The sequence below is a fragment of the Pocillopora damicornis genome, chromosome 1 (genome assembly GCF_964200805.1).
Source record: "Pocillopora damicornis chromosome 1, jaPocDami1.2, whole genome shotgun sequence".
In the NCBI taxonomy this organism is placed as follows: Eukaryota; Metazoa; Cnidaria; class Anthozoa; order Scleractinia; family Pocilloporidae; genus Pocillopora; species Pocillopora damicornis.
Window position 1 is genome coordinate 8,032,501 of NC_142670.1, and position 21,426 is coordinate 8,053,926.

A 21,426-nucleotide genomic window follows, 5' to 3' on the forward strand; every position below is an offset into this window, starting at 1 on the left:
TTCAGGGAAAACAAGGCTATGAGACGCTCGTATTTGCTTTGCTCCAAGCATGTGAAGTCGTTGCCCAAAGCAATCAGCGCCCATCCCGGTTAATTCGAGGCACAGTTACAAACCGAGTCTTTGTCATTTTACACCGCAATTTTCCATCATTTTCATACTAGTTTTGAGCTTCAAGTAAACAAAATCAAAGGAAAGAGATAGATAACACATTGAAACTGTTTTGTGTATTATTCTTCAAATAATACGTTATGGAGCACGCAGAAATCAACATCTTTGGTCGAAAACATTTTTTTCTGTTTGCTGGTAATTCTCGACTCCATGAAAAACAGACATTGTTTTCTTTTTTTTTTTTTTTGGCATGCTTTGAATAAGCAGAACAACATTACAAACAACTGGGAAATTTCACCTGGTATTTTCAAGTGTACCTGGTCATCACGCACTTAGACCGATTCCGTATGGGCACAGAACGGAAAAATGACATGCCGTTTAATACTGACTGTTGCCATTACCGTCGCTTCGTCGGCATGTGACCCTTGCTTGATACCCTGGTTCCAGTAGTACGTTCTAAATAATCTAGAAAAAAGTTATTTCAGATCATTGAAATGATAGAGTCACCAGTATCGTTTCCGTTTCATTATACTTCTTGGGTGGCAAACACTCAAACACCTTTTCGCGAAGTTTGCAAATTTTATTTATATAGTTTTGCCACGACACGATTCAAAATGATTTGAAAACAATTAATCAGTAAGATACAATCACGAAGTTTTTAAAATGAAGTGCGGACCGCGCGATCACAAAGATCAAAGCAACTGAAAGCTTTGTTTCTAGCCGTGATAAAACTAAAGCCGGCAGTGCCATTTGTGTTCACTAACCCTCTTTTTAATACATTTGGAATATCGATGTGTATGTATACCACTTCCGTGGAATTAATTCCACCTCACTAAAGCAAAAAAATTCTTGTGGTATTTCCTTTTTTCCATTGTCCTCGTGCACTTCGTTTCTTAATGAAGTGGCCATGTATCATTTAAAATTATAAATCTAGATTACCTATGGAGTATTAAACCTTAAAATTGTGTCCATCAATTAACTGATCGATTTTATTTTGGACTGGCTGTTGTGTACTCATGGACTACATTGATTTGCAATTCGTATTTTCCATCATTTTTATTCTTCTTATTATAATGTCATTTTATTAATTTTCTCTTTTACTGAATTATCGATTTTTTTCGTTTCTTCGCACCAGATGGAGGCTATTTTACAAAGCGCGATTCTGATGGTCACAAACATCTTAGCGGCGACAATTCCTTCGCGACTTTTCGGTATTTGCTAGCAATGCCCGACCGTTTCAAGGAAAAACTTTGCTTCTTTTTCTGTAACGGCGGCAAACCAATCAAACTTCTTGAATTAGCGCTAGAATACATTAGGGGAATATCACGCTGAATTTTCCATTCTTAGTTAGGTTCTGCTCGGTCAGTTAGCGTTTTACCTCGTCTTCATAAGGGCAGAATTGTATTCGAGTCCTTTCCGTTTGATAATAGTCGTTTTTGCAGTCAATAAGCTTGTTCAGGTGACATGATGCCGTCCTGCTGTATGTTATAATTAGATTTTAAATGTTAGCTTTCCAAGGAAATAGAAAAGGTCAAAACGGATGCTAAAGCTCAACAAATAAAAAAGTTCTGCTCCGGCGTGCTCAAGCCGCTTTAGAGTTGTAAAAAAAAAAAAGATTTAATCCAAATTGCCAGCCAGCAGATTATTTAACTACCGTCTGGTACGGGCAACTATTGCCTGCAAAATATGTTTTTACTTTCGCGAAAGTCAACCGTATCATTAAAAATGTTTTCCAATTGTAACAACTTTTGTTCACCTGGCTGCGGAGATGCTGCATTTTTTTTAAATTTCTCCGGCAGCCCCTAATGGAAGGTAGGAAAAGTTGTGAGTAGATTTTAAAGTGCATGTAGCAAACAAAATGCTTTAGTACTGGTCAAACTCGAAATTTAAAAAACTTTTTTTGTTGTTCCAAATGTTATTTTCGACATAACAATCAAATTCTTTGCTCATTTTCTCTTCCACAGTCATCCTTCATTTGATGATGGAATTTCCAGAAACAGGTGAGGCAATTTAATTTCAATTTAATATTTATGTACCTTAAAATAAACGGGAAAAAAAGGATGTGACTGAATTATCATAACGATAAGTCGTAGATTTCTTGCTGAATTACATCTGCTTACGATTAAAAACGTGAGATGGAAAGCAAAACAAAAAAGTCAAAGACTAACGGTGCTATTACACTCACTCATGTATTTTGTGGTCTATTGCCTCTCCCGTCTAAAAACTTCTCGGTTAAAATAAAATGCATCGGTACCACGCTTACCTTTGTCTACTTCGCAGCTGTTGCTTGATCTCGTCACACAACGCCCAATATTCTACGTTGGAGAGCGAACGCGTCGCGTGACCAGACAAAATAACTGTTGAGAAAGAGACTACCTTTACTGCCGTTCCCCTGACAGAGAGAAAATCAACATTATTCGTCTACAGTCAGCTGCCTCAAAATAGAATTCCTCGTAATTTCACTACGAGAAGCAAAAAGAAACTCTGTCGTATCTCCAACAGACCCTAACCAAGGATATAATACGATCTCGAATAAGTGAAGATACACTGAACAAGAGAAAATAATTATAGCATTTCAAAAAGGGCTCCTTGATTGGTTCTTGTCTATCTGCCAATTTCCACCTGAATTAACACGCGATGGAATAAGTCCAAGGTAGCTAAAAGCAACTTTAATTCGTAGAAAAAGCCAAAACGCGGGAGAATTGCGTTGAAAATTTACTATCAGTAGCATTTAGTTCCGTGGAATTCTTTTTAGTGATGTTGGATAATGCCGTTCGCATACGTGATAAAATGCAGGTTGTTTATAACGAAATGACACTTGATGAAGTGAAGTCTAATAAGGCCAAATTAAATTTGATTGGTGAAATACAATTCAAAGGCATGAAAAGTGCCACATGTTCATGTAGTGCAACTATGTAGTATGTTTTGATTGGACTTTGAACGTTGAGGAAAACGCATTTTTTTATCTGGCGGAACTAAACTGTAAGTGACAGTGACAGAGAATGTAAATATTCTCCTATCGCTATGTAAGCACTTGAGCCACTACGGCGTTAATTGCGTCTTTTGCTGTAGTTCGAAAAGTAGGTTTGACATTTGTAATGTATACATCTCATTTTTCGAACTTTCCGAGCTTTAAGTTAATTTTTTCACATAATTTAGCCTGTTTTACCTCTAAACCTCAGAGGTTGGTGCCCAGCATTAGGATAGGGAATACGTTCCCATCTTTTCCACTGGGCCTTCTGGGTTTCTTGTCACGCGTCGGCACACAAAATGTTTTTTTGCGCGAGAATTAATTCAGTTGTAACTAGTTGTCTATCGTACTCTGTACCTTTGTCGGACAGCATGAAGCACTCACGCTCCTAGTTCGATCTGCACACCCCCTCCTTGTGTATGAGTAGTGAATTAAGATAGGAGGTAAGTTGTTAAGCGTGTGCGTTGTGAGAAAAAGAGCGGAAGAGACATTTTTAATCTTGAAATGATACAACAAGTTAAATGCGACCCTCTCATATCCCGATAACTCTGGACTCTAATCGACGAGGCTCTTGCAAAAGCCACAAACCACTACTCTTATCAGATGAGTCCAAAATTTCTGGTTAATGTTATTCTTTTTGCACGGCCCCCTGATGCCATAATATCATTTACGAGAAAACAATACCTAAACGCTGTGATATTGGTACAGGTTATCTGAATGTTATGATGTGATTAGTGCAGCATAATACCCTAATGCGGTAATGTGATTATTAGTCTTTTCTTCTCATAGTAGCGTTAACAATGGGGATGTTCAAAGTATTTGTAATGTATTCCAATAGCGTTCGTTCGTTTAGCACACTTCGGGTAAAGTACTTCTTAACAAAAGGTGCCTTATAGTGTTATAACACATTTACTAAAACCTGTGTCGAAAAGAGACCAAAAAGGTCTTCGCTAGCGTCCGCTTATCATAAAATATCCGTTTCATTCAAGTTTTGTAAATTCAGTAATGGTGACAAGCTTTAAATTGTGAACCTTTAAACCGTTTGCGTTTCCTATCATTTGCTACCCAATATTTTCAAAAATGTACAAACCTGTGCCAGGAGTAAAGCCGTAAACAGTAGAAAAGAGCGCAGTTAACATGTTGTTCTAATCGAATATTAACATTCTCATCCATCTTAAGCATCGCAGTGGCCGTCGCCGTCGCAATCGCCATGGCCGTGGCCGTCGCCGTCACCGTCGCCGTTACCGTCGCAGCAAGGTATGATACTATATACTATACACTATATCCTATGTACTCAGGAGTAGCACCTGACTGTCATGCCTTAGCTCGCAGCGCATGCAAAATGGCCCATACTTATGAGAGTTAGAAGTAACCCATCAACCCAAGTATCATAGTAGTGTTAACAACGGGGACGTTCGAGGTATTTGTAATGTGTTCCAATGGTGTCCATTCCTTTAGCACACTTCGGGTTAAGTATTTCGTAACAGTGGCGACTTATGGTGTTGTAAGACATTTATTAAAACCGGTGTTGAAAGGAAGTAAAAATGGTCCTCGCTAGTACCCACTTACTATAAAATATCCGTTTCATACAAGTTTTGTAAATTGAGTAACGGTGACAAGCTTGAAATTACGATCCTTTGCGCTTGTTGTGTTTCCTGTCAGTTGCTACCCAATATTTTGAAAAATATACAAACCTGTGCCAGGAGGAAAGTCGTAAATAGTAAAAAAGAGCTCGGTTGACATGTAATTCTAATCGAAGATTAACATTCTCATCAATCTTAAGCATTGCCATCGCCATCGCCATCGCCGTCGCAGCAAGGTATGATACTATATACTTTACACTATATCCTATGTATTCAGGTGTAGCACCTAACTGTTATGGCCTAGCGCACAGCGCGTGCTGCATTGCCCATACTTATGAAAGGTAGAAGTAACCCATAAACCCAAGTATCATAGTAGCGTTAGCTACGGGGACGTTCGAGGTATTTGTAATGTATTTTAATAGTGTCCGTTCGTTTAGCACAGTTCAGGCTAAGTACTTCGTAACAATGGCGAGTGTTGGTGTTATTACACATTTAGTAAAACCTGCGCTGAAAGGAAATCAGAGAGGTCCTCGCTAGCATCCACTTATATAAGATATCCGTTTCATTCAAATTTTTGTAAATTGAGTAACGGTGAAATTACGAGCCTTTACGCCCTTTGCGTTTCACGTCACTCGCTACCCAATATTTTGAAAAATATCAAAAATCTGTGCCAGGAGGAAAACCGTATACAGCAAAAAAAAACTCGGTTGACAAGTCGTTCTAATCGAAGATTAACATTCTCATCCATCTTAAGCATCGCCATCGCCGTCGCCGTCGCCGTCGCCGTCGCCGTCGCCGTCGCCGTCGCCGTCGCCGTCGCAGCGAGGTATGATACTATATACTATACACTATATCCTATGTACTCAGGTGTAGCACCTAACTGTCATGGCCTAGCTCGTAGCGCGTGCAGCATGGCCCATACTTGTGAAAGTTAGAAGTAACCCATCAACCTAAGTATCATAGTAGCGTTAACAACCGGGACGTTCAATGTATTTGTAATGTATTCCAATAGTGTCCATTTTTTTAGCACACTTCTTAAAAAGTAAATAAGAGCTCGGTTGACATGTCGTTCTAATCGAAGATTAACATTCTTACCCATCTTAAGCAGCAACATCGCCACCGCTCTCGCCATCGCCGTCCCCGGGGCCATTGATGTCGCCAGGGCTGTTGCCGTCGCCGTCCCTGTCGCCGGGGCCATTGATGTCGCCAGGGCTGTTGCCGTCGCCGTCCCTGTCGCCATCACCGTCGCCGTCACGGCAAGGTATGATACTATATACTATACACTATATCCTATGTACTCAGGTGTAGCACTTGTCATGCCCTAGCTCACAGCGCGTGCAGCATGGCCCATACTTATGAGAGCTAGAAGAAACCCATCAACCCAAGTATCATAGTAGCGTTAACAATGGGAACGTTCAATGTATTTGTAATGTATTCCAATAGTGTTCATTTGTTTAGCACACTTCGGGTCAAGCATTTCGTAACAGTGGCGACTTCTGGTTGAAAAACACATTTATTATAAAACTAAGTTGAAAGGAAATCAGAAAGGTCCTCGTTAGTGTCCACTTATAACAAATTATCTGTTTCATCCAAGTTTTGTAAATCGAGTAACGGTGACAAGCTTGAAATTACGAACCTTTACGCCCTTTGTGTTTCTTGTCACTCGCCGTTACCGTCACAGCAAGGTATGATACTATATACTATATACTATACACTATATCCTATGTACTCAGGTGTAGCACCTAACTGTCATGCCCTAGCTTGCAGCGCGTGCAAAATGGCCCATACTTATGAGAGTTAGAAGTAACCCATCAACCCAAGTATCATAGTAGCGTTAACAACATCGCGATGGCAACATCGCCATCGCCATCGCCATCGCCATCGCCATCGCCATCGCCATCGCCATCGCCATCGCCATCGCCATCGCCATCGCCATCGCCATCGCCATCGCCATCGCCATCGCCATCGCCATCGCCATCGCCATCGCCATCGCCATCGCCATCGCCATCGCCGTCGCCGTCGCCGTCGCCGTCGCCGTCGCCGTCGCCGTCGCGGCAAGGTATGATACTGTATACTATACACTATATCCTATATCCTATGTACTCAGGTGTAGCACCTAACTCTCTATAATATAAGTGTATAGTTTTGCAAATTGAGTAACGGTGACAAGCTTGAAATAACGAACCTTTACGCCCTATGCGTTTCCTGTCACTCGCTACCCAATATTTTGAGAAATATACAAACTTGTGCCAGGAGGAAAGCCATAAATAGTAAAAAAGAGCTCAGTTGACATGTCGTTCTAATTAAAGATAAACTTTCTCATCCATCTTAGGCATTGCCCTCGCCCTCGCCCTCGCCCTCGCCCTCGCCCTCGCCCTCGCCCTCGCCCTCGCCCTCGCCCTCGCCCTCGCCCTCGCCCTCGCCCTCGCCCTCGCCCTCGCCCTCGCCCTCGCCCTCGCCCTCGCCCTCGCCCTCACCCTCGCCGTCGCAGCAAGGTATGATATGATACTATACACTATATCCTATGTACTCAGATGTAGCACCTAACTCTCACGGCTTAGCTCGCAGCGCGTGCAGGTTTGCCCATACTTATCAAAGCTAGAAGTAACCCATCAAGTCAAATATTATAGTAGCGTTAACAACGGGGACGTTCGAGGTAATTCTAATGTATTCCAATAGTGTCCTTTCGTTTAGCACAGTTCATGTTAAGTATTTCGTAACAGTGGCGACTTATGGTGTTATAACACATTTATTAAAACCTGCGTTGGAAGGAAATCAAAAAGGTCCTCGCTAGCGTCCACTTATTATAAAATATCCGTTTCATTCAAGTTTTGTAAATTGAGTAACGGTGACAAGCTTGAAGTTGCCAACCTTTATGCCCTTGTCCAGCCAGAGAATCTAAATGTATCAAGCTCTCCAAAGTAGGACATTGGGCAAAGCTTGCAAATCTCGATCTGACAAGAAAGTGAATGAAGACGAAGCATTCTTCCTGGGTGAACTAATTGAGGTAGCTATTGTTCAAGGACAAGCACAAAGTTCATGGAAAGCTGAAGTCGTGATGAATGGACAACCAACAGAATTCAAAGTTGATACTTGTGCAGATGTCACAGCGGTTCGGCCAAGCCTGTATTACAGCTTAAAACCAACTCATGTACTCAACAAGGCATCCAGGCTACTTATGGGTTCATGTACATGAGGGGACGCAAATCGTCTGCACTGTAAGTACATATCAAGCTCCGTAGGTGATTTAATCCCATTAAATATGAGATATTTATGTCAGCGTTTGCATGGTTAGTATCGTTAGCGCCTCTTTCGGTTGGATCTGGACAATGTTTGGTATTTTTTCCCAGATTGCTTTTCAGTGCATGTAGTTTCCGATGTGCATGAAGATTTTCCAGATATTCCACTCAAAATGGCGCCGAGGAAAGGTTTTTCGACCTTCTCTCGCGTGGTCAGTGAGGGATTAAGCGATCAGAGTTACTGGTACGTGCTCACAACTGAAATTTGTGGAATAACTTCCTTGCAATATTTAAAGCGATCGCCGATCGTGAAAACTTTTCCTGAAGATTTCTGCAGAGTTGAAAGCGGCAAACTTTGGCTTCTTGATGGGCGCCCTTTCGTCAACAAGAAAAGTTCAAGTGCATTCGAAGTTGTTTGCTCGTCTTTTGGGCTTGTATCGGCTATTCTAAGGAAGAAAACAAGTTCTGAAGAACGAGGATCCGCCGCGATTTATAAGGTGAAAGAATTTCTGAATGGCTTGGATTTTAGTTCCCTTAAAGGAGACGACGACGACGTGAATTGCGAGCGACCACGTGCAGCTCGGCGCCTTTCAATGCCTCCTCAATTCAACACTCCTAAGACGAAAGAAACGCCTGTCCCGGTTCATTTGACTCCTCCAAGCAGTGGCAGTCTTAGTTCCCCAAATCTTAAGGAGATTTGTGAAAGAAATGATTTGGAGACCCCAGAAAAGACTTTCCTTATTAAAAAAAGGGGGAGCCGCGTTCTCCAAGATGTACAAGGCATCTGTGAAAGGAGCCGAGAGAATTTGTCAACGGTGCTTTCCAGCATGTGTGCCTTTGATGATCCTGAGGCGAAAGCTATCGTAAATGAGATTGTGGAGGATGTGGCCCTGAAGAAAGGAGTTAAAAGGACAGTGGAAGAGCTTGTTGGCGATGAAACGTTTTCTTTATACGTGGAAAGCCTCCGAGTTCCAGATTGGGTGTTACTATATTTCAAGACCAAGGCAAGGATATCTGGTAATACTTGGCAAGCCGTAATCAATATCACCAAACTTGGAAGGACAGGGGTAAGGTTTATTCTTAGCAATCAATGTTACAAGGCTAAATGTTTTGCCTACTTTATGGCGACCGCTATCACAAATCAATAACCAGCCTAAAGGGAAGTTCCTAACAGTCACATTCGCTCTTTTCAAAAAGCCGTTTTTTTGACAAATTGTCATTATTTGCTTGAAGTTTAGTCGCTCATGAAAATTTCCGTTTTTAAGATACAGTAGGATCGGTGGTAAAAAGGCTTTAAAAGTTTTAGAATTTTGGCTTCTCTGCCTCTAAGATGTAGAAAGACCATTGACACCGTAAACTTCCCTGAAGAGTTTTTGAGACTGAGAAATTGTTGCCAGCTTAGCACAACTTTAGGATGGCGTCAATCATTAATTTCAAGGGTGGAGAGGCAGCATTGCATAGTGTTGATCTCTCAGAAGGGCTCCTTCTTTTGTAAAGGACATGTCCGCACTCAGATTTATCCCAACTTGGAAGCAGTGCTATAGTAACAAATTAAATGCTTGAAAGTGATTCAAGAAGTGAAAGTCTTATTATTATTTATTATTACAATGATAATGGCTGATTTTTTAACCCTCAGTTATCAATGTGTTTTCCATGTTAATTTTGTAGTTTTTAATTTTTGTTTTGCTTTCTTTCTTTGGTATCCATTTTAGAAATCCTCTGACACACCAATATTGTTAAATCTTAATCAAATAAAGGCTGCCAAAAAAGTGATCTTTGGAGTTTGTAAAGAATACATGGATGTGAAAAAGGTGCCAACTCCTTTACAAGGTTATCAGGTGGATTTGTATCCTGTTTTGGAGCTGATTGTTCGTGAGCAAAGGCTGCATAAGATGTGCTCACCAACTCTCAAACTTCTGATCAAGATAGATGGAAGACCCTTTTGTGGTAAATACAGACTGTCAGGTTTAAGTATGCTGTTATAAATTATAGAACAATACCTTATCTCAGAGTACATGTGTAGCTGTGTATAATTTTGGTCCCATGAATGTGAATGAAATAATAACTGTTTCTATTATTATTTTTTTATGATCAGGTAGAAATCAGGTGTTGGTAGGTCTGGTTGCCCGTCTTAATCCTGTATACAGCATACAGAGTGCAAAGTCTGTTTACCCACTGGCCATTGCCAATTGTAAAGAAAACAGGTTCATCATCAATTTCTATTCTATGTTACCAAAATACTTTTTCTCCTTTGCTTGGCATGGTTATGAACTGTTTACCACCCACAGTATAGACACTTTTCCATTTAAGCTCTCCGTACTGAAAGCCTGTAGTTTTGTAGACTATATATGACAGTTTTCATTGTTGTAATGTTGGCTTTCCAGTGGCTCCAAGATCTGACAAATGTAACACCCACACACACAACCAAAAAATACCCACACATAATTAGACAGAAAGAAAAAAAAAAACTACAAACCCTTTTGCAATATAAGAACCTTACTCCAACACAAGCTCAATAAATAATAAGTTTCATTGATTGTCTTTATGCCTAATGTTATTTTGATAGGGAAAGCCTGAAGGTACTTCTAAAGGATGTGAATGAGCAAAAGAGAATTATCAAGAACCAAGGAATTTTTGTTGATGGCATCAAGTTCAATGTAGAATTTGATGGTAAGATGTTTCTGCCAGTTTATCGCATAAAGGTTGTTTGCAAGAACAACCCTGATCTTTTAAGGGAGGGGGGATGCTGACTTTCTTTTTTTGAAACTTGAGAGTTTTTTTTCCATTATCAGTGAAGCTGACCAATATTTTAAACAATAAGTTATTTTTCTACATGTATATCATCATAATTCTTTATTATTGTTGTTTTTTGTCATATCTTAGTTTCATTGGACTACAAAACACTGATCCTTCTTTTGGTAAAGAAAGGGGATCTTGATTTTCAACTTGGTGGTCGAGGGGTAAATGTGGAATTTTGCTTTAATGCAATCAGGGTTAGTATTTGTGTTGGTGTACATGTGGATGTATAAGCATTTTTTTAGTCGTTGAAGTTCATCAGTTGCAATACACAAGCTGCAGTCTTCACTAACAATGCAACCACAAAATTTTGTAAGATAATATTAATTTAATTTGAGATAATTCCAATCCCCATTAGGGTTGCAAATGTCATGATGTAGCCCCAGATGAAACCTGCCTGGAATGCCTACGAAGCAAATGTAACATAGGCAGGTATATTTTTAGTTTAGCCTTTCATGATCATTACTTAATGAACAGGCTTACTTAGGAAGTGCTTGTGGCCTTTTGGGTATCAGAGTTGATGCATTGGTGAGAGCAGCCACCTTCCACCAATCTGGATCTGTTCCTAGACAAAGCACAGTATGATTTGTTGGCTCTCTAATCTCCTCTGAGAGGTTTTTTATCCAGGCACTCTAGTTTTCCCCTTTAATGGAAAACCAACATTTGACTTCATTGATTTTGGGTTGTCTCTTTTTGTTTAATTATTAGTCAAGAGCACTTGTGCTTGGCTAAATACCCTTGAGACTTAAATAAAGTCATCATTGTCATTTTTATTTAACATTGTTTCTTGAGTTTTAAGTTTCATTGAGTTATTCCCATTTATTTATTGCCATGGTCTTCATGAGGCTATGATTTTTTATTTATAAATACATTGTAAATGCATCATTGTTATTCATGTATTTGCAGATCAACTGGAATTCGGGATGATCTCCTTTTTCTCCTTGATGAAGAGCTTACTAGCATTCAGTTGTGTGCTCTCCATATGGAGATGCGCAATACAGAGCAGTTGCTTGCGTCCATTGGTCTGATTGCCTACAAGATTGGTTCACTTCCAGAAGCCAATCAAGCCCTGAAGTGCTTTGGCCCAGAGTCTTTTCATGGTGATAGAATTTCTGTTAAGAAGAAGAGTGGTCAGGAGTCTGCCATTTCAAAACAGAATATTCACGTGAGCTCTATGTCAGGTGCGTGAGTGGTTGAATTACTGGCTTACTGTTTATTTTATTATTTTAAAATTGATTTGCTTTGTGGGTATCTATTATTTTTCTCATTGTGATAAACACATTTCAGGTCCAACAGAATTTGAAATTCTTCAAAACCTTGAGGAGATTGTGGGACTCTCCCTTCCACTGGACAAGTTAAAGCTCTCCTACATGGATGTAAACACTGCCAAGAATTTCATTCTTAACCGTGTTACATTTTGTCAGTCCCGTATTGATGTAAGTCTTTGATAGCAGATGTGGCATTGGCAAGTACCTTCACTTGTGGTTCAACAGTTCAAGTTTATTGTTCGTTAAGTCTAGAGGTGTGGTTTATGTTGTGCAGCGCCCAGATGTTTCGTCGGAGAGCGCTATCAAAATGGGCACCATTTGTAAGTACTTGCTTCATTTTCAATTTCACACTATGCAGTAGTTACCTTTCCTAGGAGATCCATGAACTTAGAGTTTCTTTCTTGCCAAAGGTCTTTCAAAGATCTTATTTAGTAGGCTGGACTTTAAGGTGGCACACCCAAAAGTGCAGTATAACCCAGCATTTTTGTATTTTTACACTCTTTCAATGATCTTATTCAGTAGGCTGTACTTAAAGGTGGCACACCCAAAAGTGCAGTATAACCCAGAATTTTTGTATTTTTACACTCTTTCAATGATCTTATTTAGTAGGCTGGACTTTAAGGTGGCACACCCAAAAGTGCAGTTTAACCCAGCATTTTTGTGTTTTTACACTCTTTCAATGATCTTATTTAGTAGGCTGTACTTTAAGGTGGCACACCCAAAAGTGCAGTTTAACCCAGCATTTTTGTATTTTTACACTCTTTCAATGATCTTATTCAGTAGGCTGTACTTTAAGGTGGCACACCCAAAAGTGCAGTATAACCCAGCATTTTTGTATTTTTACACTCTTTCAATGATCTTATTTAGTAGGCTGTACTTTAAGGTGGCACACCCAAAAGTGCAGTATAACCCAGCATTTTTGTATTTGTACACTCTTTCAATGATCTTATTTAGTTAGCTGTACTTTAAGGTGGCACACCCAAAAGTGCAGTTTCACCCAGCATTTTTGTATTTTTACACTCTTTCAATGATCTTATTCAGTGGGCTGTACTTTAAGGTGGCACACCCAAAAGTGCAGTATAGCCCAGCATTTTTGTATTTTTACACTCCTTCAATGATCTTATTCAGTAGGCTGGACTTTAAGGTGGCACACCCAAAAGTGCAGTATAACCCAGCATTTTTGTATTTTTACACTCTTTCAATGATCTTATTCAGTGGGCTGTACTTTAAGGTGGCACACCCAAAAGTGCAGTATAACCCAGCATTTTTGTATTTTTACACTCTTTCAATGATCTTATTTAGTTAGCTGTACTTTAAGGTGGCACACCCAAAAGTGCAGTATAACCCAGCATTTTTGTATTTTTACACTCTTTCAATGATCTTATTTAATAGGCTGGACTTTAAGGTGGCACACCCAAAAGTGCAGTATAACCTAGAGATTCTTCTTTTAGTTGCTTGTGTTTATATAAGAATTATTGTGCTGTAACAGGTTGGTTTGACACCCTTATATCCTGTGTACAATTTCGTATGGATGTTGGCACATCCTTATAACAGCAATATACAGTTGTTGTACAGTTAAAAAAGTGGTTGCTTGTTCTGTTTTTTGTATGTAGTATTTTGTTGATGCCTTGAGGAAGCACAAGTTTCTTCGAGACTTTGGAACTCACACTGAGATGATTGATTTAGAAGGCTCAGGTTTGTTTTTTAAACTTGTTTCCTGTGGCTCTATTTTGTATAGAATTTGGCTCTTTTGCTGGGGAGAAATCAATAGCCGTTAATGACAATTATTAAATGTTCACTGAATGTATTGTAAATGTACTAGTTAAACACCTAACACCTTTATGCCACAGTCTTTATGATTGTTTTTTTGTTTTTTCTTTTATAGCTGTGAAAATCAATATGGAAGATCGCCTTGGAGCATGGCAAAAAGAGTTAGCTGAGTTATCTGACAATTTTAAAATGCTGTGCCGCTCACCACAAAATACTGTTGGTATAGAAAGTAGTGTGGTTGTAGAGTATGTTGCAAAGAAGCATCTCGAAATGTTGACAAGGGTAAATTAATGGTGATTTAAAAATTCTCCAACTGCTTTGTTAATTAGCATGCTTTTAAGGAATAATTATTGTGTTTCTGACACCAGGTCTTTTACCAAGTTATTCATTTCATGTATTTAGGTTTGTAGAGAATGGAAGGAAATCGCACAGGTGACAAGATCAAGAGTATTTGATGATACAGAGCAAGGAGAAATAGATCTTTTTGATGTCAAGGTCTAATATTTCCTCATTTTTATTGCCAAAGTGTTAGTTATGTACATGTTCATGCATACCCCTAAGATTAAGAGAGCATGTTGCTGATGAAAAGGGATTATTTAACCTTTTTACAACTATGTTTGTGATTGAATATAAAATACACTTGAATGTTATATAAAATGCAAAACACATGGCTTTCTTTTTGTGTATATTGTTGCAAGCTTCATTATGAACTGTACATACTTATTTAATCAGTCCTGATAAAATAGGTTTGTCAATCACCATCCCCACAATGTGAATCAGTGGTAAATGCCAAATAGAATCCTTGTCCATGATAACTTGTGAGTATCTAGTGCACAGGTTTTTGAGTTTGCTTTGTTCTTTTTCCCTTCTTAATTGTAGTGTAAGGAATGGGGTTTCCTTTTGAAAGATATTTTTGGAAGCAGCCTTGGAACTGGGGATTATGGGCACTTGCTTATTGACCATGCCCCCATGCTTATGAGACGCTTTTTGTCAATGACTGAGTTTAGTCAGCAGGGATTTGAAGCATCCCATAAGGACCAGCGTTAGCTTTGGCTTAAAGCCACAAGCCATGATCAGCATGGGGAAGCCTCATCAAGTAAGTGTAAATAGTAACCAATACTGATAATGAATTGGCAGTTGTTGAAAGGGTGTGTGTTTCTGTTTGACTGTGAAAAAAAGACAGTGCAAGGAAGGTAATGTATTTAATGAGAATATGGACCCTGATTGTGTAGGAAACCAATTAAAGTGGCCATTTATTTCTAAGTTAGATATTGATTTCCATTGAATTACAGTTGAACAAATGCTGGTGCACTTTTATGCAGAACGGATGTTGTTTTTTCGTCTATCTCTCCGAGAAGCCTTAAAGTCAATTCATGGTAAGCATTAATTTATTGTGCATTCTTGCCCTCACTGACATTACTCCTGCTTTTCTTGAAATAGAAGCTAATTGGCTTTGAATAAACTCGTGAATTCTCCAAAAAATGCTTTGGTTCTTGCCCAATGCCCTATCATAACCTCAAAAACTTCATAACTTAGAAACTGTAGAAGTTGCCAAAATAAGATTAATCTATACTCTGTTTGGATGGAACTGTTAAATTAAAAAAAAAAAAAAAAGCAACAAGAATAGAAAGTATGATCCAAAAAAGTACCATCAACTTGATTGAAAGGTAGTGTTATCTTTATTAATTACTTGCTATCTTTATTGATGTGTGATGTGTGATGTGTGGCTTGGAGTATAGCAGTTATTTTCATAAATTAGCTTCATTCTTGGTCTGCTAGGGATTCACAATACATTCAGAATTCTCTCATGCACTTCGCAAAAGTTTAACTGGCTCCTCTGTCCTCCTTTTTTTTTTTTTTTTTACTTTTTCATTGAACAGTTATTAATTTAAACAATTCATTGGTTTGCACTTCACCAAACTTTTGAATAGAGAGTTTTCTCTCATTACAGGAAAGACATTGGAAAATCAGAACACTTTTCAATTCTACTTTTCTGGCTGTGGTTGGAAAGCAAAGTCCATTTCCTGGGAATCAAGTGATATCCTCTGGATCAAACTTTTGGACAAACTCATGTTCATGATGTTTGGGGAGGATTTCTTCGAGTATGTATTTGATGAGAAAAGAACATGCCATGTGCATGATGGTTTCAAGCCACAGTTTGTTTACAACAGACATGAATGGAATTGTGAATATGAAAATATGATTTCCAATTCCTTTGGCTTTACCAGCAAAATGCAAGGTAAGTCAGACATCATATGGTGGGGTAGGTTTATTGATTGAGCCAATAATACCCAGCTCTATTCTATTCCTATCTGTTCATTGGCCTATTTTGCTTAAGGTTGAAATGTAGCTTTTTATGTCCATCACAGGTGACCTGAAAGTGTTCCAGCAGCAGAAAATGCCCAGCAAATTTTCAAAGGCAATTCAAAATCAACCAGAGATTGCAAAAGGTAAAACCAAAATACTCTGAACACAGATACAGTATGTTTGCACTGCTGATCTTTAGTCACTGGTTTAAAACTGTAATATACTTTTATGAGCTATGGGGAAATTCTTTTTGCACTAATGGACGTGTAGTAACACAAAGGCATTAGACCCATGACTCTCATAGTGCCACTGTAGCTCTAAAGGGATCAAGATTCAAGCAAATTTTGAAAAATGTCTTAGTGGTATATTTCAAAGAAAAATCAAGAGAGTGTATTGATAGCATTGTTTTGGCTCTTCTGGTTTAAAGGTCACTGATGTATGAGTCTGTAGAATGTGTTTGATAAACACATCTGCACGTGTGTTTACTAAAATGATCCAAAACCAACAAAATTTTACTACTTCTACAGTACACCAGTGTGATCATAAACATGGCTGTCACTTTGTCATAGATAGAATGAGTTTGGTGCTACTCCTATTTCTCACTTACTAAGAGAAAACTATCTCAGGTTTTTTTCGTTATTTAACTATTTTTCCAAGCTCATGCAAAACCTCACACTCAACTACATCACCTTCTCTCCACTTAGCTTAGTTGGCACTTTGAAACTCCAATGCGCTCTTGCTCTGTCTTGAAAGCAATTTACATATACACTTTTATGTGTAATACTGTAGGTGCAAGCCACAAAAATCATGCCTTACTTGTTGATGAACATCTCCATCAAAGACCATCCAATGTTGCTGGCAAAGAAAATACTTCGACTGATCAAGACAGGTATCTTTTTAAAAATGGTCTGTTTTGAAATCAAGTTACACCAACAATGGTCAATACGCTGTTGTTTTCATGGTCTAATGTACTTTTATCATGGGGTATTAACTTCCTTATTTTCAGTTTTAAAGTTTTCTTGCTTTTGTTTGAGATTATGCTATTTATAAATATTATTTAATTTTCATTTGTTTTCATGATTCCAGGGTAATAGCTGTGTTTCCACCACCACCAGCAGTAGCAAAAATCCAGGTCTTACAGATGGACCTTGCCACATTGAAGAATGGGATGGAAGTCAATGATTCCATTGTTGACTTTTTTCTTATGTAAGTAATATATCAATGTAAGAATATCACTGTACTTGATTTAGTGAGAACCTGCAAATGTAGCTGTTTTTTTTTCTTTTTAATGTGTCCTCAGGTAAATGTAAAACATCACAAATAATTTATTATTATTCTTTTCCTTCAATTTTTTGGCTAAAATTTTGCCCTATGTTAAAGGGGTTGCTGATGCAAAGAGCTCATACTTCATCCTCTTTAAAATCCACCATTTGAGATTGTTGTGCTAATCAATTGATTAATGGCAGTGAAAAATTGCTTTCCAAATTTAATCATCTTTCTGCTTTTAATAGGTACATATCCCAATCATTGGACCAGGATTTGCATGACAGCATTCATGTGTTTAGCTCCTTTTTTTACACTAAGCTGTCAACAAGAGTTCAGATTGGAGAAATCTTTGTCTTGCTTAGGTAATTAATTGTTTTCTTTGCACTTAGATTTAAACACTTAAAGCAGTGTCATCTCTTGTCCTGCAAAAAATAGCTCTTGTAGTAATTGTTGGTAAGCTGAACCATCCTAATGATATACATGTACCCAATATGGTTGGTTTTCTTTGAAGTACATTAATAAAGACAATATTATTTTTTATAATTATTATACATGTTTCTCGTACATGCTGATGGTCTTTAATAATTATTTGCCTCTCTATGCATCTGTCAGTCCTGATGAAAGATATGTCGAAGCATCTAAGTTTACAAGGAGAGTGGACATTTTCAAAAAGAAGTTTATTTTCATTCCAGTATGTAGAAGGTATTTAAAAGTTCATGATAATTATTATTGTTGCTTATTTTATATCTATCTCTCTCTATGCTATTTTTCTCTGCAAACACCATTGTCATAATATAAACAGTGTCACTGTTTGTTTTATTTTTAGTGGGCATTGGTTCCTATCTGTGATATATAATCTACCAACACTCACAAGCAGAAGAAGAAAGGATGATGGCTGTGCTGTGTAAGCTTTAGCAGAAACATTGTCTTTAAGCCTTTCTAAAAATAGAAAAAAGTATGCTCAAGTCATCTAATGATGTTTGATCTAAAATGCATTGAGGGCTTCGTGTTGTAGCAATAACTTTGTTGAATGGTGAAGTTGAGGATTTTGACTAATTCTTGTTGGGAAAAGACACCAACTGAAGAGAAAATTAATATTGCAGTGGAATCTTCTTTTTAGAGTTCCAATTCTGATGATTGACTCCATTGTTTATGGCTCAGATAGAAAGAACTTCACTTGTTCTCCCTCCTCACGAGAACAAGAAGCAAACATTATCAGAAGGTATGCACTATACTATTTTCATTTTTTTTTAAACACCAGACACCTCCTGCAGTACAGCAACTGTATCATTTGTTTGTTTTTAGTTTTATAGAATGTGAGTGGACGGCTAAAATGAATGAATGTCCAAGTCCACACTTTACTTCCAAGACTATGCCTGTCCTCTATCCCAAGGTATTAAAATCTCTAGTCTTCTTCTTAAGGGTTGTCATTTCAAGTTGCATTTTTCAGGGCAAAATTAATGCTAAAGTATCTAAATGTAGATAGGAAACACTATCTTGTACTGAGGCTGACTGAAGTACTGAAAAAATTGGATAGTATTACGATGGTGGTGAATGTTTGGTTATACAGCTTGTCTTTTTGTCATTTACTGTGAATTAGCAGAATAAAATCCAACTATAGATATCTGGTGCATTAAATATAAACTTATTGGTAATTCTATAAAGAATAATTCGTGTCTACTCAAATCAGTTAAAGCAACCCAATAACCATTGTCAGACTGTAACTCCAGTGGTGAGAAACATTTAGAGACCACTGTAGTTATGATAGTAATATTTAAAAAGACAAATGGATAAATAACGGCATTCTTGAACCCATAGGTACCTCAGCAAGAAAACGGGTATGATTGCGGAGTATTTGTTATGCTGTTCTTCGAAGAATTCTCAAGGCGAAAGGTTAGGATAAGGTTATAAACATTTTAAAACATAATTTCCATCTCAGCTGAGCAAGACAATGATTCTCTGTTTGTTTTCTCTCTTTTAGTTTCCAGTAGGCGAGCTTCTTTCAGACAAAATTCTCCAGTGGTATAACCAAGCTTCAGCATTTCATTTGAGAGAGAGAGTCACAGACATCCTTTTGGCTATGGGAGCTAGAATTTGAGACTTTACAACTACTGTTATCGTCATCTTATGTTCAGTTGCCATGACGCATGTAAAGAATGATTAGTTGAAATCTATTATTTTCCATTCATAAAAAAACGGTGGTGAACGCATTGAACAAAAGGCTTTATTTGTCGTAAGGTTCCCATGTGAACAATGAGTTGGTAACGGTAAGGGTGATAACCCCTTCGTAACATATCCCTGGCCCAAGTCTGACAAAACGTTTTCTGCTGCTATGGTTTTTGTCTCAATATTACACCCAAAAGTTGCGCTTAACAACGAGGCTTGACTTTCAAATTATAATTCTCATTCTACGTAACCTGATTATCGACATATCGTGGGTTTTGTTTTAAAAGCAGATGCTGTTGGGGCATGATAGTCTGCGCAGGTATCGGAATAAACGTGCGCTAAAGTTTTTCCATTGAAGCCGCGAGAAAAATGTTTAGGGTTCGCCGATCGTATGAATTCCACGTGCGTATTACATCCGGCCAGCTACATAAGCTAAATGCTTGATTGTATGTATGTCCCTCCGTCATTGTTTTAATGCCATTTGAGTTGAGATTCCAAAAAGAAATAAAGAAAAAGAAAAAAAAATGAAATCATTCTTTGTGTTTCTTTTTACTGAATAGTTGGGGTCGATTTACACGAAAGATCACAAAAGTGAAACCACTTTTATTAAGTCCTATCTTATTCATCCGGAAATACTCAACATAATTAATTATAAGTAGTTTCTTGTGGACCTAATTGTAAATGATGTATTTATAGTTCTTTAAAGTGTAAAAGTTTAAGCGTTAACAGGAACAAAAAATGAAATTGTTGAACTTCTAAATTGAAGTTTTTTTGACATAGAAACGCAGAGTCAGTTTCCCATAAAGCGATCTCGAGTATAAGCTTGGCCACCAAATTAACTCAACTTCTCGAGTGGAACGGCCCTCCCCCGTGCTAATTTCCATTGACGATCGACTCGTTGGTCGTGGTACTGGTTTTTTTGCCCTTGCTTTGGCAAATTCAAGAGCCGCCTCAGCTTCCATATTTGAAATATCAGGAACTTCGTCCTGGTTACTGAACAATGCATGGGACTTAAACAGCAAAGAGTCCTGCTCTTCTAGAATCCTTTTGAACGTTTGCTCCTCAAATATTTTGTACGACAATCGTCTTGCCGTTCTTTTAAAAATAGGCTGGCGGCGGTGTGAAACATCGCGAACACTATCAAGCCTCGGACTTTCCAACCGATGCAAAATGTGACGAAAATACCGCTCGGGTACTTGAAAACAGTCGATATGACACCACTTTCCTATCAAGAAATGAACCGAACCGTGTTAACAACAGCTTCCAAAACAGAGAAATATTTAAACCATAGTATTCACCTGGATGATCAGGTACCAATGACATGTTTATTCTCTCCACCAAAGCGGATAGCCATTTCAGATATTCTTGAAGTTCTGCGTCGTTTCCAAGCACAGTTGCTTTTGGCTCATCGCAGCGATTGCCAAATTCATCCACAAATATGTTTGTTGTCTCAAAAAGGCTGTCTTCATGATGCTTCAGTTCGTAGTGTTTTCTTAGAGAAACACCTGTTTTGAATTTTTTCCCACAAAAGCGACAGAAAACTGCAAACGGCATTACTAACTCTCGTGAGTTTGAGTCGAAATTGTGCACTTGGCCAATAACGGAAACTGAAGAAAATGTCTCAAAGTCTCACTTTCATGTTATAATTGAAACAAAGAAAATTAAGAACGTCCTGAAACTGTTAGATATGGGCCGGAAGTATCGCTTGATTAATGTTTGTGAGTTACAAAAGAATGCAAACTGCTACAGACTTAAAATATTGCACTTTGTAAAAAAAGAGAGATATTAAAAAGAGAGAGATTCGAGAAGAGGCTTTTTTTTTCAAAACTTCAATGCATCAGTTGAGGCTATGCAATTCTTTTTGAAAAGACAAAAGAAACTCTTTGGATACAAATGTGTGATAATTACGCGTGTCAGTCACGGATTAGAGCCTTAAGCGAACTGAAGGATTT

At 38.2% G+C, this 21,426-nt stretch overlaps 3 protein-coding genes across 8 annotated transcripts; 2 read left to right on the top strand and 1 right to left on the bottom strand.

Moving 5' to 3' along the window:
- The first annotated feature begins 7,857 nt into the window (after positions 1–7,857).
- Positions 7,858–14,203, top strand: LOC149051760 (uncharacterized). 4 transcript variants are annotated; one of them, XM_089190786.1, is made up of 12 exons: positions 8,643–8,660; positions 8,719–8,968; positions 9,614–9,866; positions 9,997–10,105; positions 10,468–10,571; positions 10,785–10,861; positions 11,056–11,129; positions 11,604–11,878; positions 11,985–12,285; positions 13,579–13,660; positions 13,851–13,955; positions 14,138–14,203. In XM_089190786.1, exons 2-9 carry the CDS (start codon positions 8,729–8,731, stop codon positions 12,143–12,145), a joined length of 1,293 nt encoding a protein of 430 aa, XP_089046912.1. In that variant the 5' UTR covers positions 8,643–8,660; positions 8,719–8,728; the 3' UTR covers positions 12,146–12,285; positions 13,579–13,660; positions 13,851–13,955; positions 14,138–14,203. The 4 variants fall into 4 exon arrangements, with proteins under 4 accessions (XP_089046896.1, XP_089046909.1, XP_089046903.1 ...); XM_089190770.1 differs by having other exon boundaries at positions 7,858–8,968; XM_089190783.1 differs by having other exon boundaries at positions 7,858–8,968; positions 9,614–9,848.
- On the top strand, positions 14,087–20,234 carry LOC149051761 (sentrin-specific protease 7-like). Of its 3 annotated transcripts, XM_089190788.1 has the most exons (14): positions 14,087–14,230; positions 14,615–14,831; positions 15,028–15,111; positions 15,687–15,974; positions 16,105–16,185; positions 16,832–16,931; positions 17,129–17,248; positions 17,554–17,670; positions 17,921–18,010; positions 18,135–18,212; positions 18,429–18,530; positions 18,614–18,701; positions 19,127–19,201; positions 19,290–20,234. In XM_089190788.1, exons 3-14 carry the CDS (start codon positions 15,036–15,038, stop codon positions 19,404–19,406), a joined length of 1,332 nt encoding a protein of 443 aa, XP_089046914.1. In that variant the 5' UTR covers positions 14,087–14,230; positions 14,615–14,831; positions 15,028–15,035; the 3' UTR covers positions 19,407–20,234. The 3 variants fall into 3 exon arrangements, with proteins under 3 accessions (XP_089046914.1, XP_089046915.1, XP_089046913.1); XM_089190789.1 differs by lacking the exon at positions 14,087–14,230 and having other exon boundaries at positions 14,754–14,831; positions 15,058–15,111; XM_089190787.1 differs by lacking the exons at positions 14,087–14,230; positions 14,615–14,831; positions 17,554–17,670.
- Positions 15,028–21,028, bottom strand: LOC149051762 (uncharacterized). Its single transcript, XM_089214701.1, has 2 exons — positions 20,773–21,028; positions 15,028–20,699 (listed from the first exon to the last, which is right to left on the bottom strand). Exons 1-2 carry the CDS (start codon positions 21,026–21,028, stop codon positions 20,230–20,232), a joined length of 726 nt encoding a protein of 241 aa, XP_089070827.1. The 3' UTR covers positions 15,028–20,229.
- Between the last annotated feature and the right edge of the window lie 398 nt (positions 21,029–21,426).

Bases quoted from the DNA above. Each gene is read 5' to 3' on its own strand.
- LOC149051760 (XM_089190770.1), top strand. From the start codon at position 8,075: ATGGCGCCGAGGAAAGGTTTTTCGACCTTCTCTCGCGTGGTCAGTGAG. The intron at 10,862-11,055 runs GTAAATGTGGAA...AATCCCCATTAG, and splicing joins TTCAACTTGGTGGTCGAGGG to GGTTGCAAATGTCATGATGT. The intron at 11,130-11,603 runs GTATATTTTTAG...ATGTATTTGCAG, and splicing joins AGCAAATGTAACATAGGCAG to ATCAACTGGAATTCGGGATG.
- LOC149051761 (XM_089190788.1), top strand. From the start codon at position 15,036: ATGCTGGTGCACTTTTATGCAGAACGGATGTTGTTTTTTCGTCTATCT. The intron at 17,249-17,553 runs GTAAGTAATATA...TGCTTTTAATAG, and splicing joins ATTGTTGACTTTTTTCTTAT to GTACATATCCCAATCATTGG. The intron at 17,671-17,920 runs GTAATTAATTGT...TGCATCTGTCAG, and splicing joins GAAATCTTTGTCTTGCTTAG to TCCTGATGAAAGATATGTCG.
- LOC149051762 (XM_089214701.1), bottom strand. From the start codon at position 21,028: ATGCCGTTTGCAGTTTTCTGTCGCTTTTGTGGGAAAAAATTCAAAACA. The intron at 20,700-20,772 runs GTGAATACTATG...ATTTCTTGATAG, and splicing joins ATTGGTACCTGATCATCCAG to GAAAGTGGTGTCATATCGAC.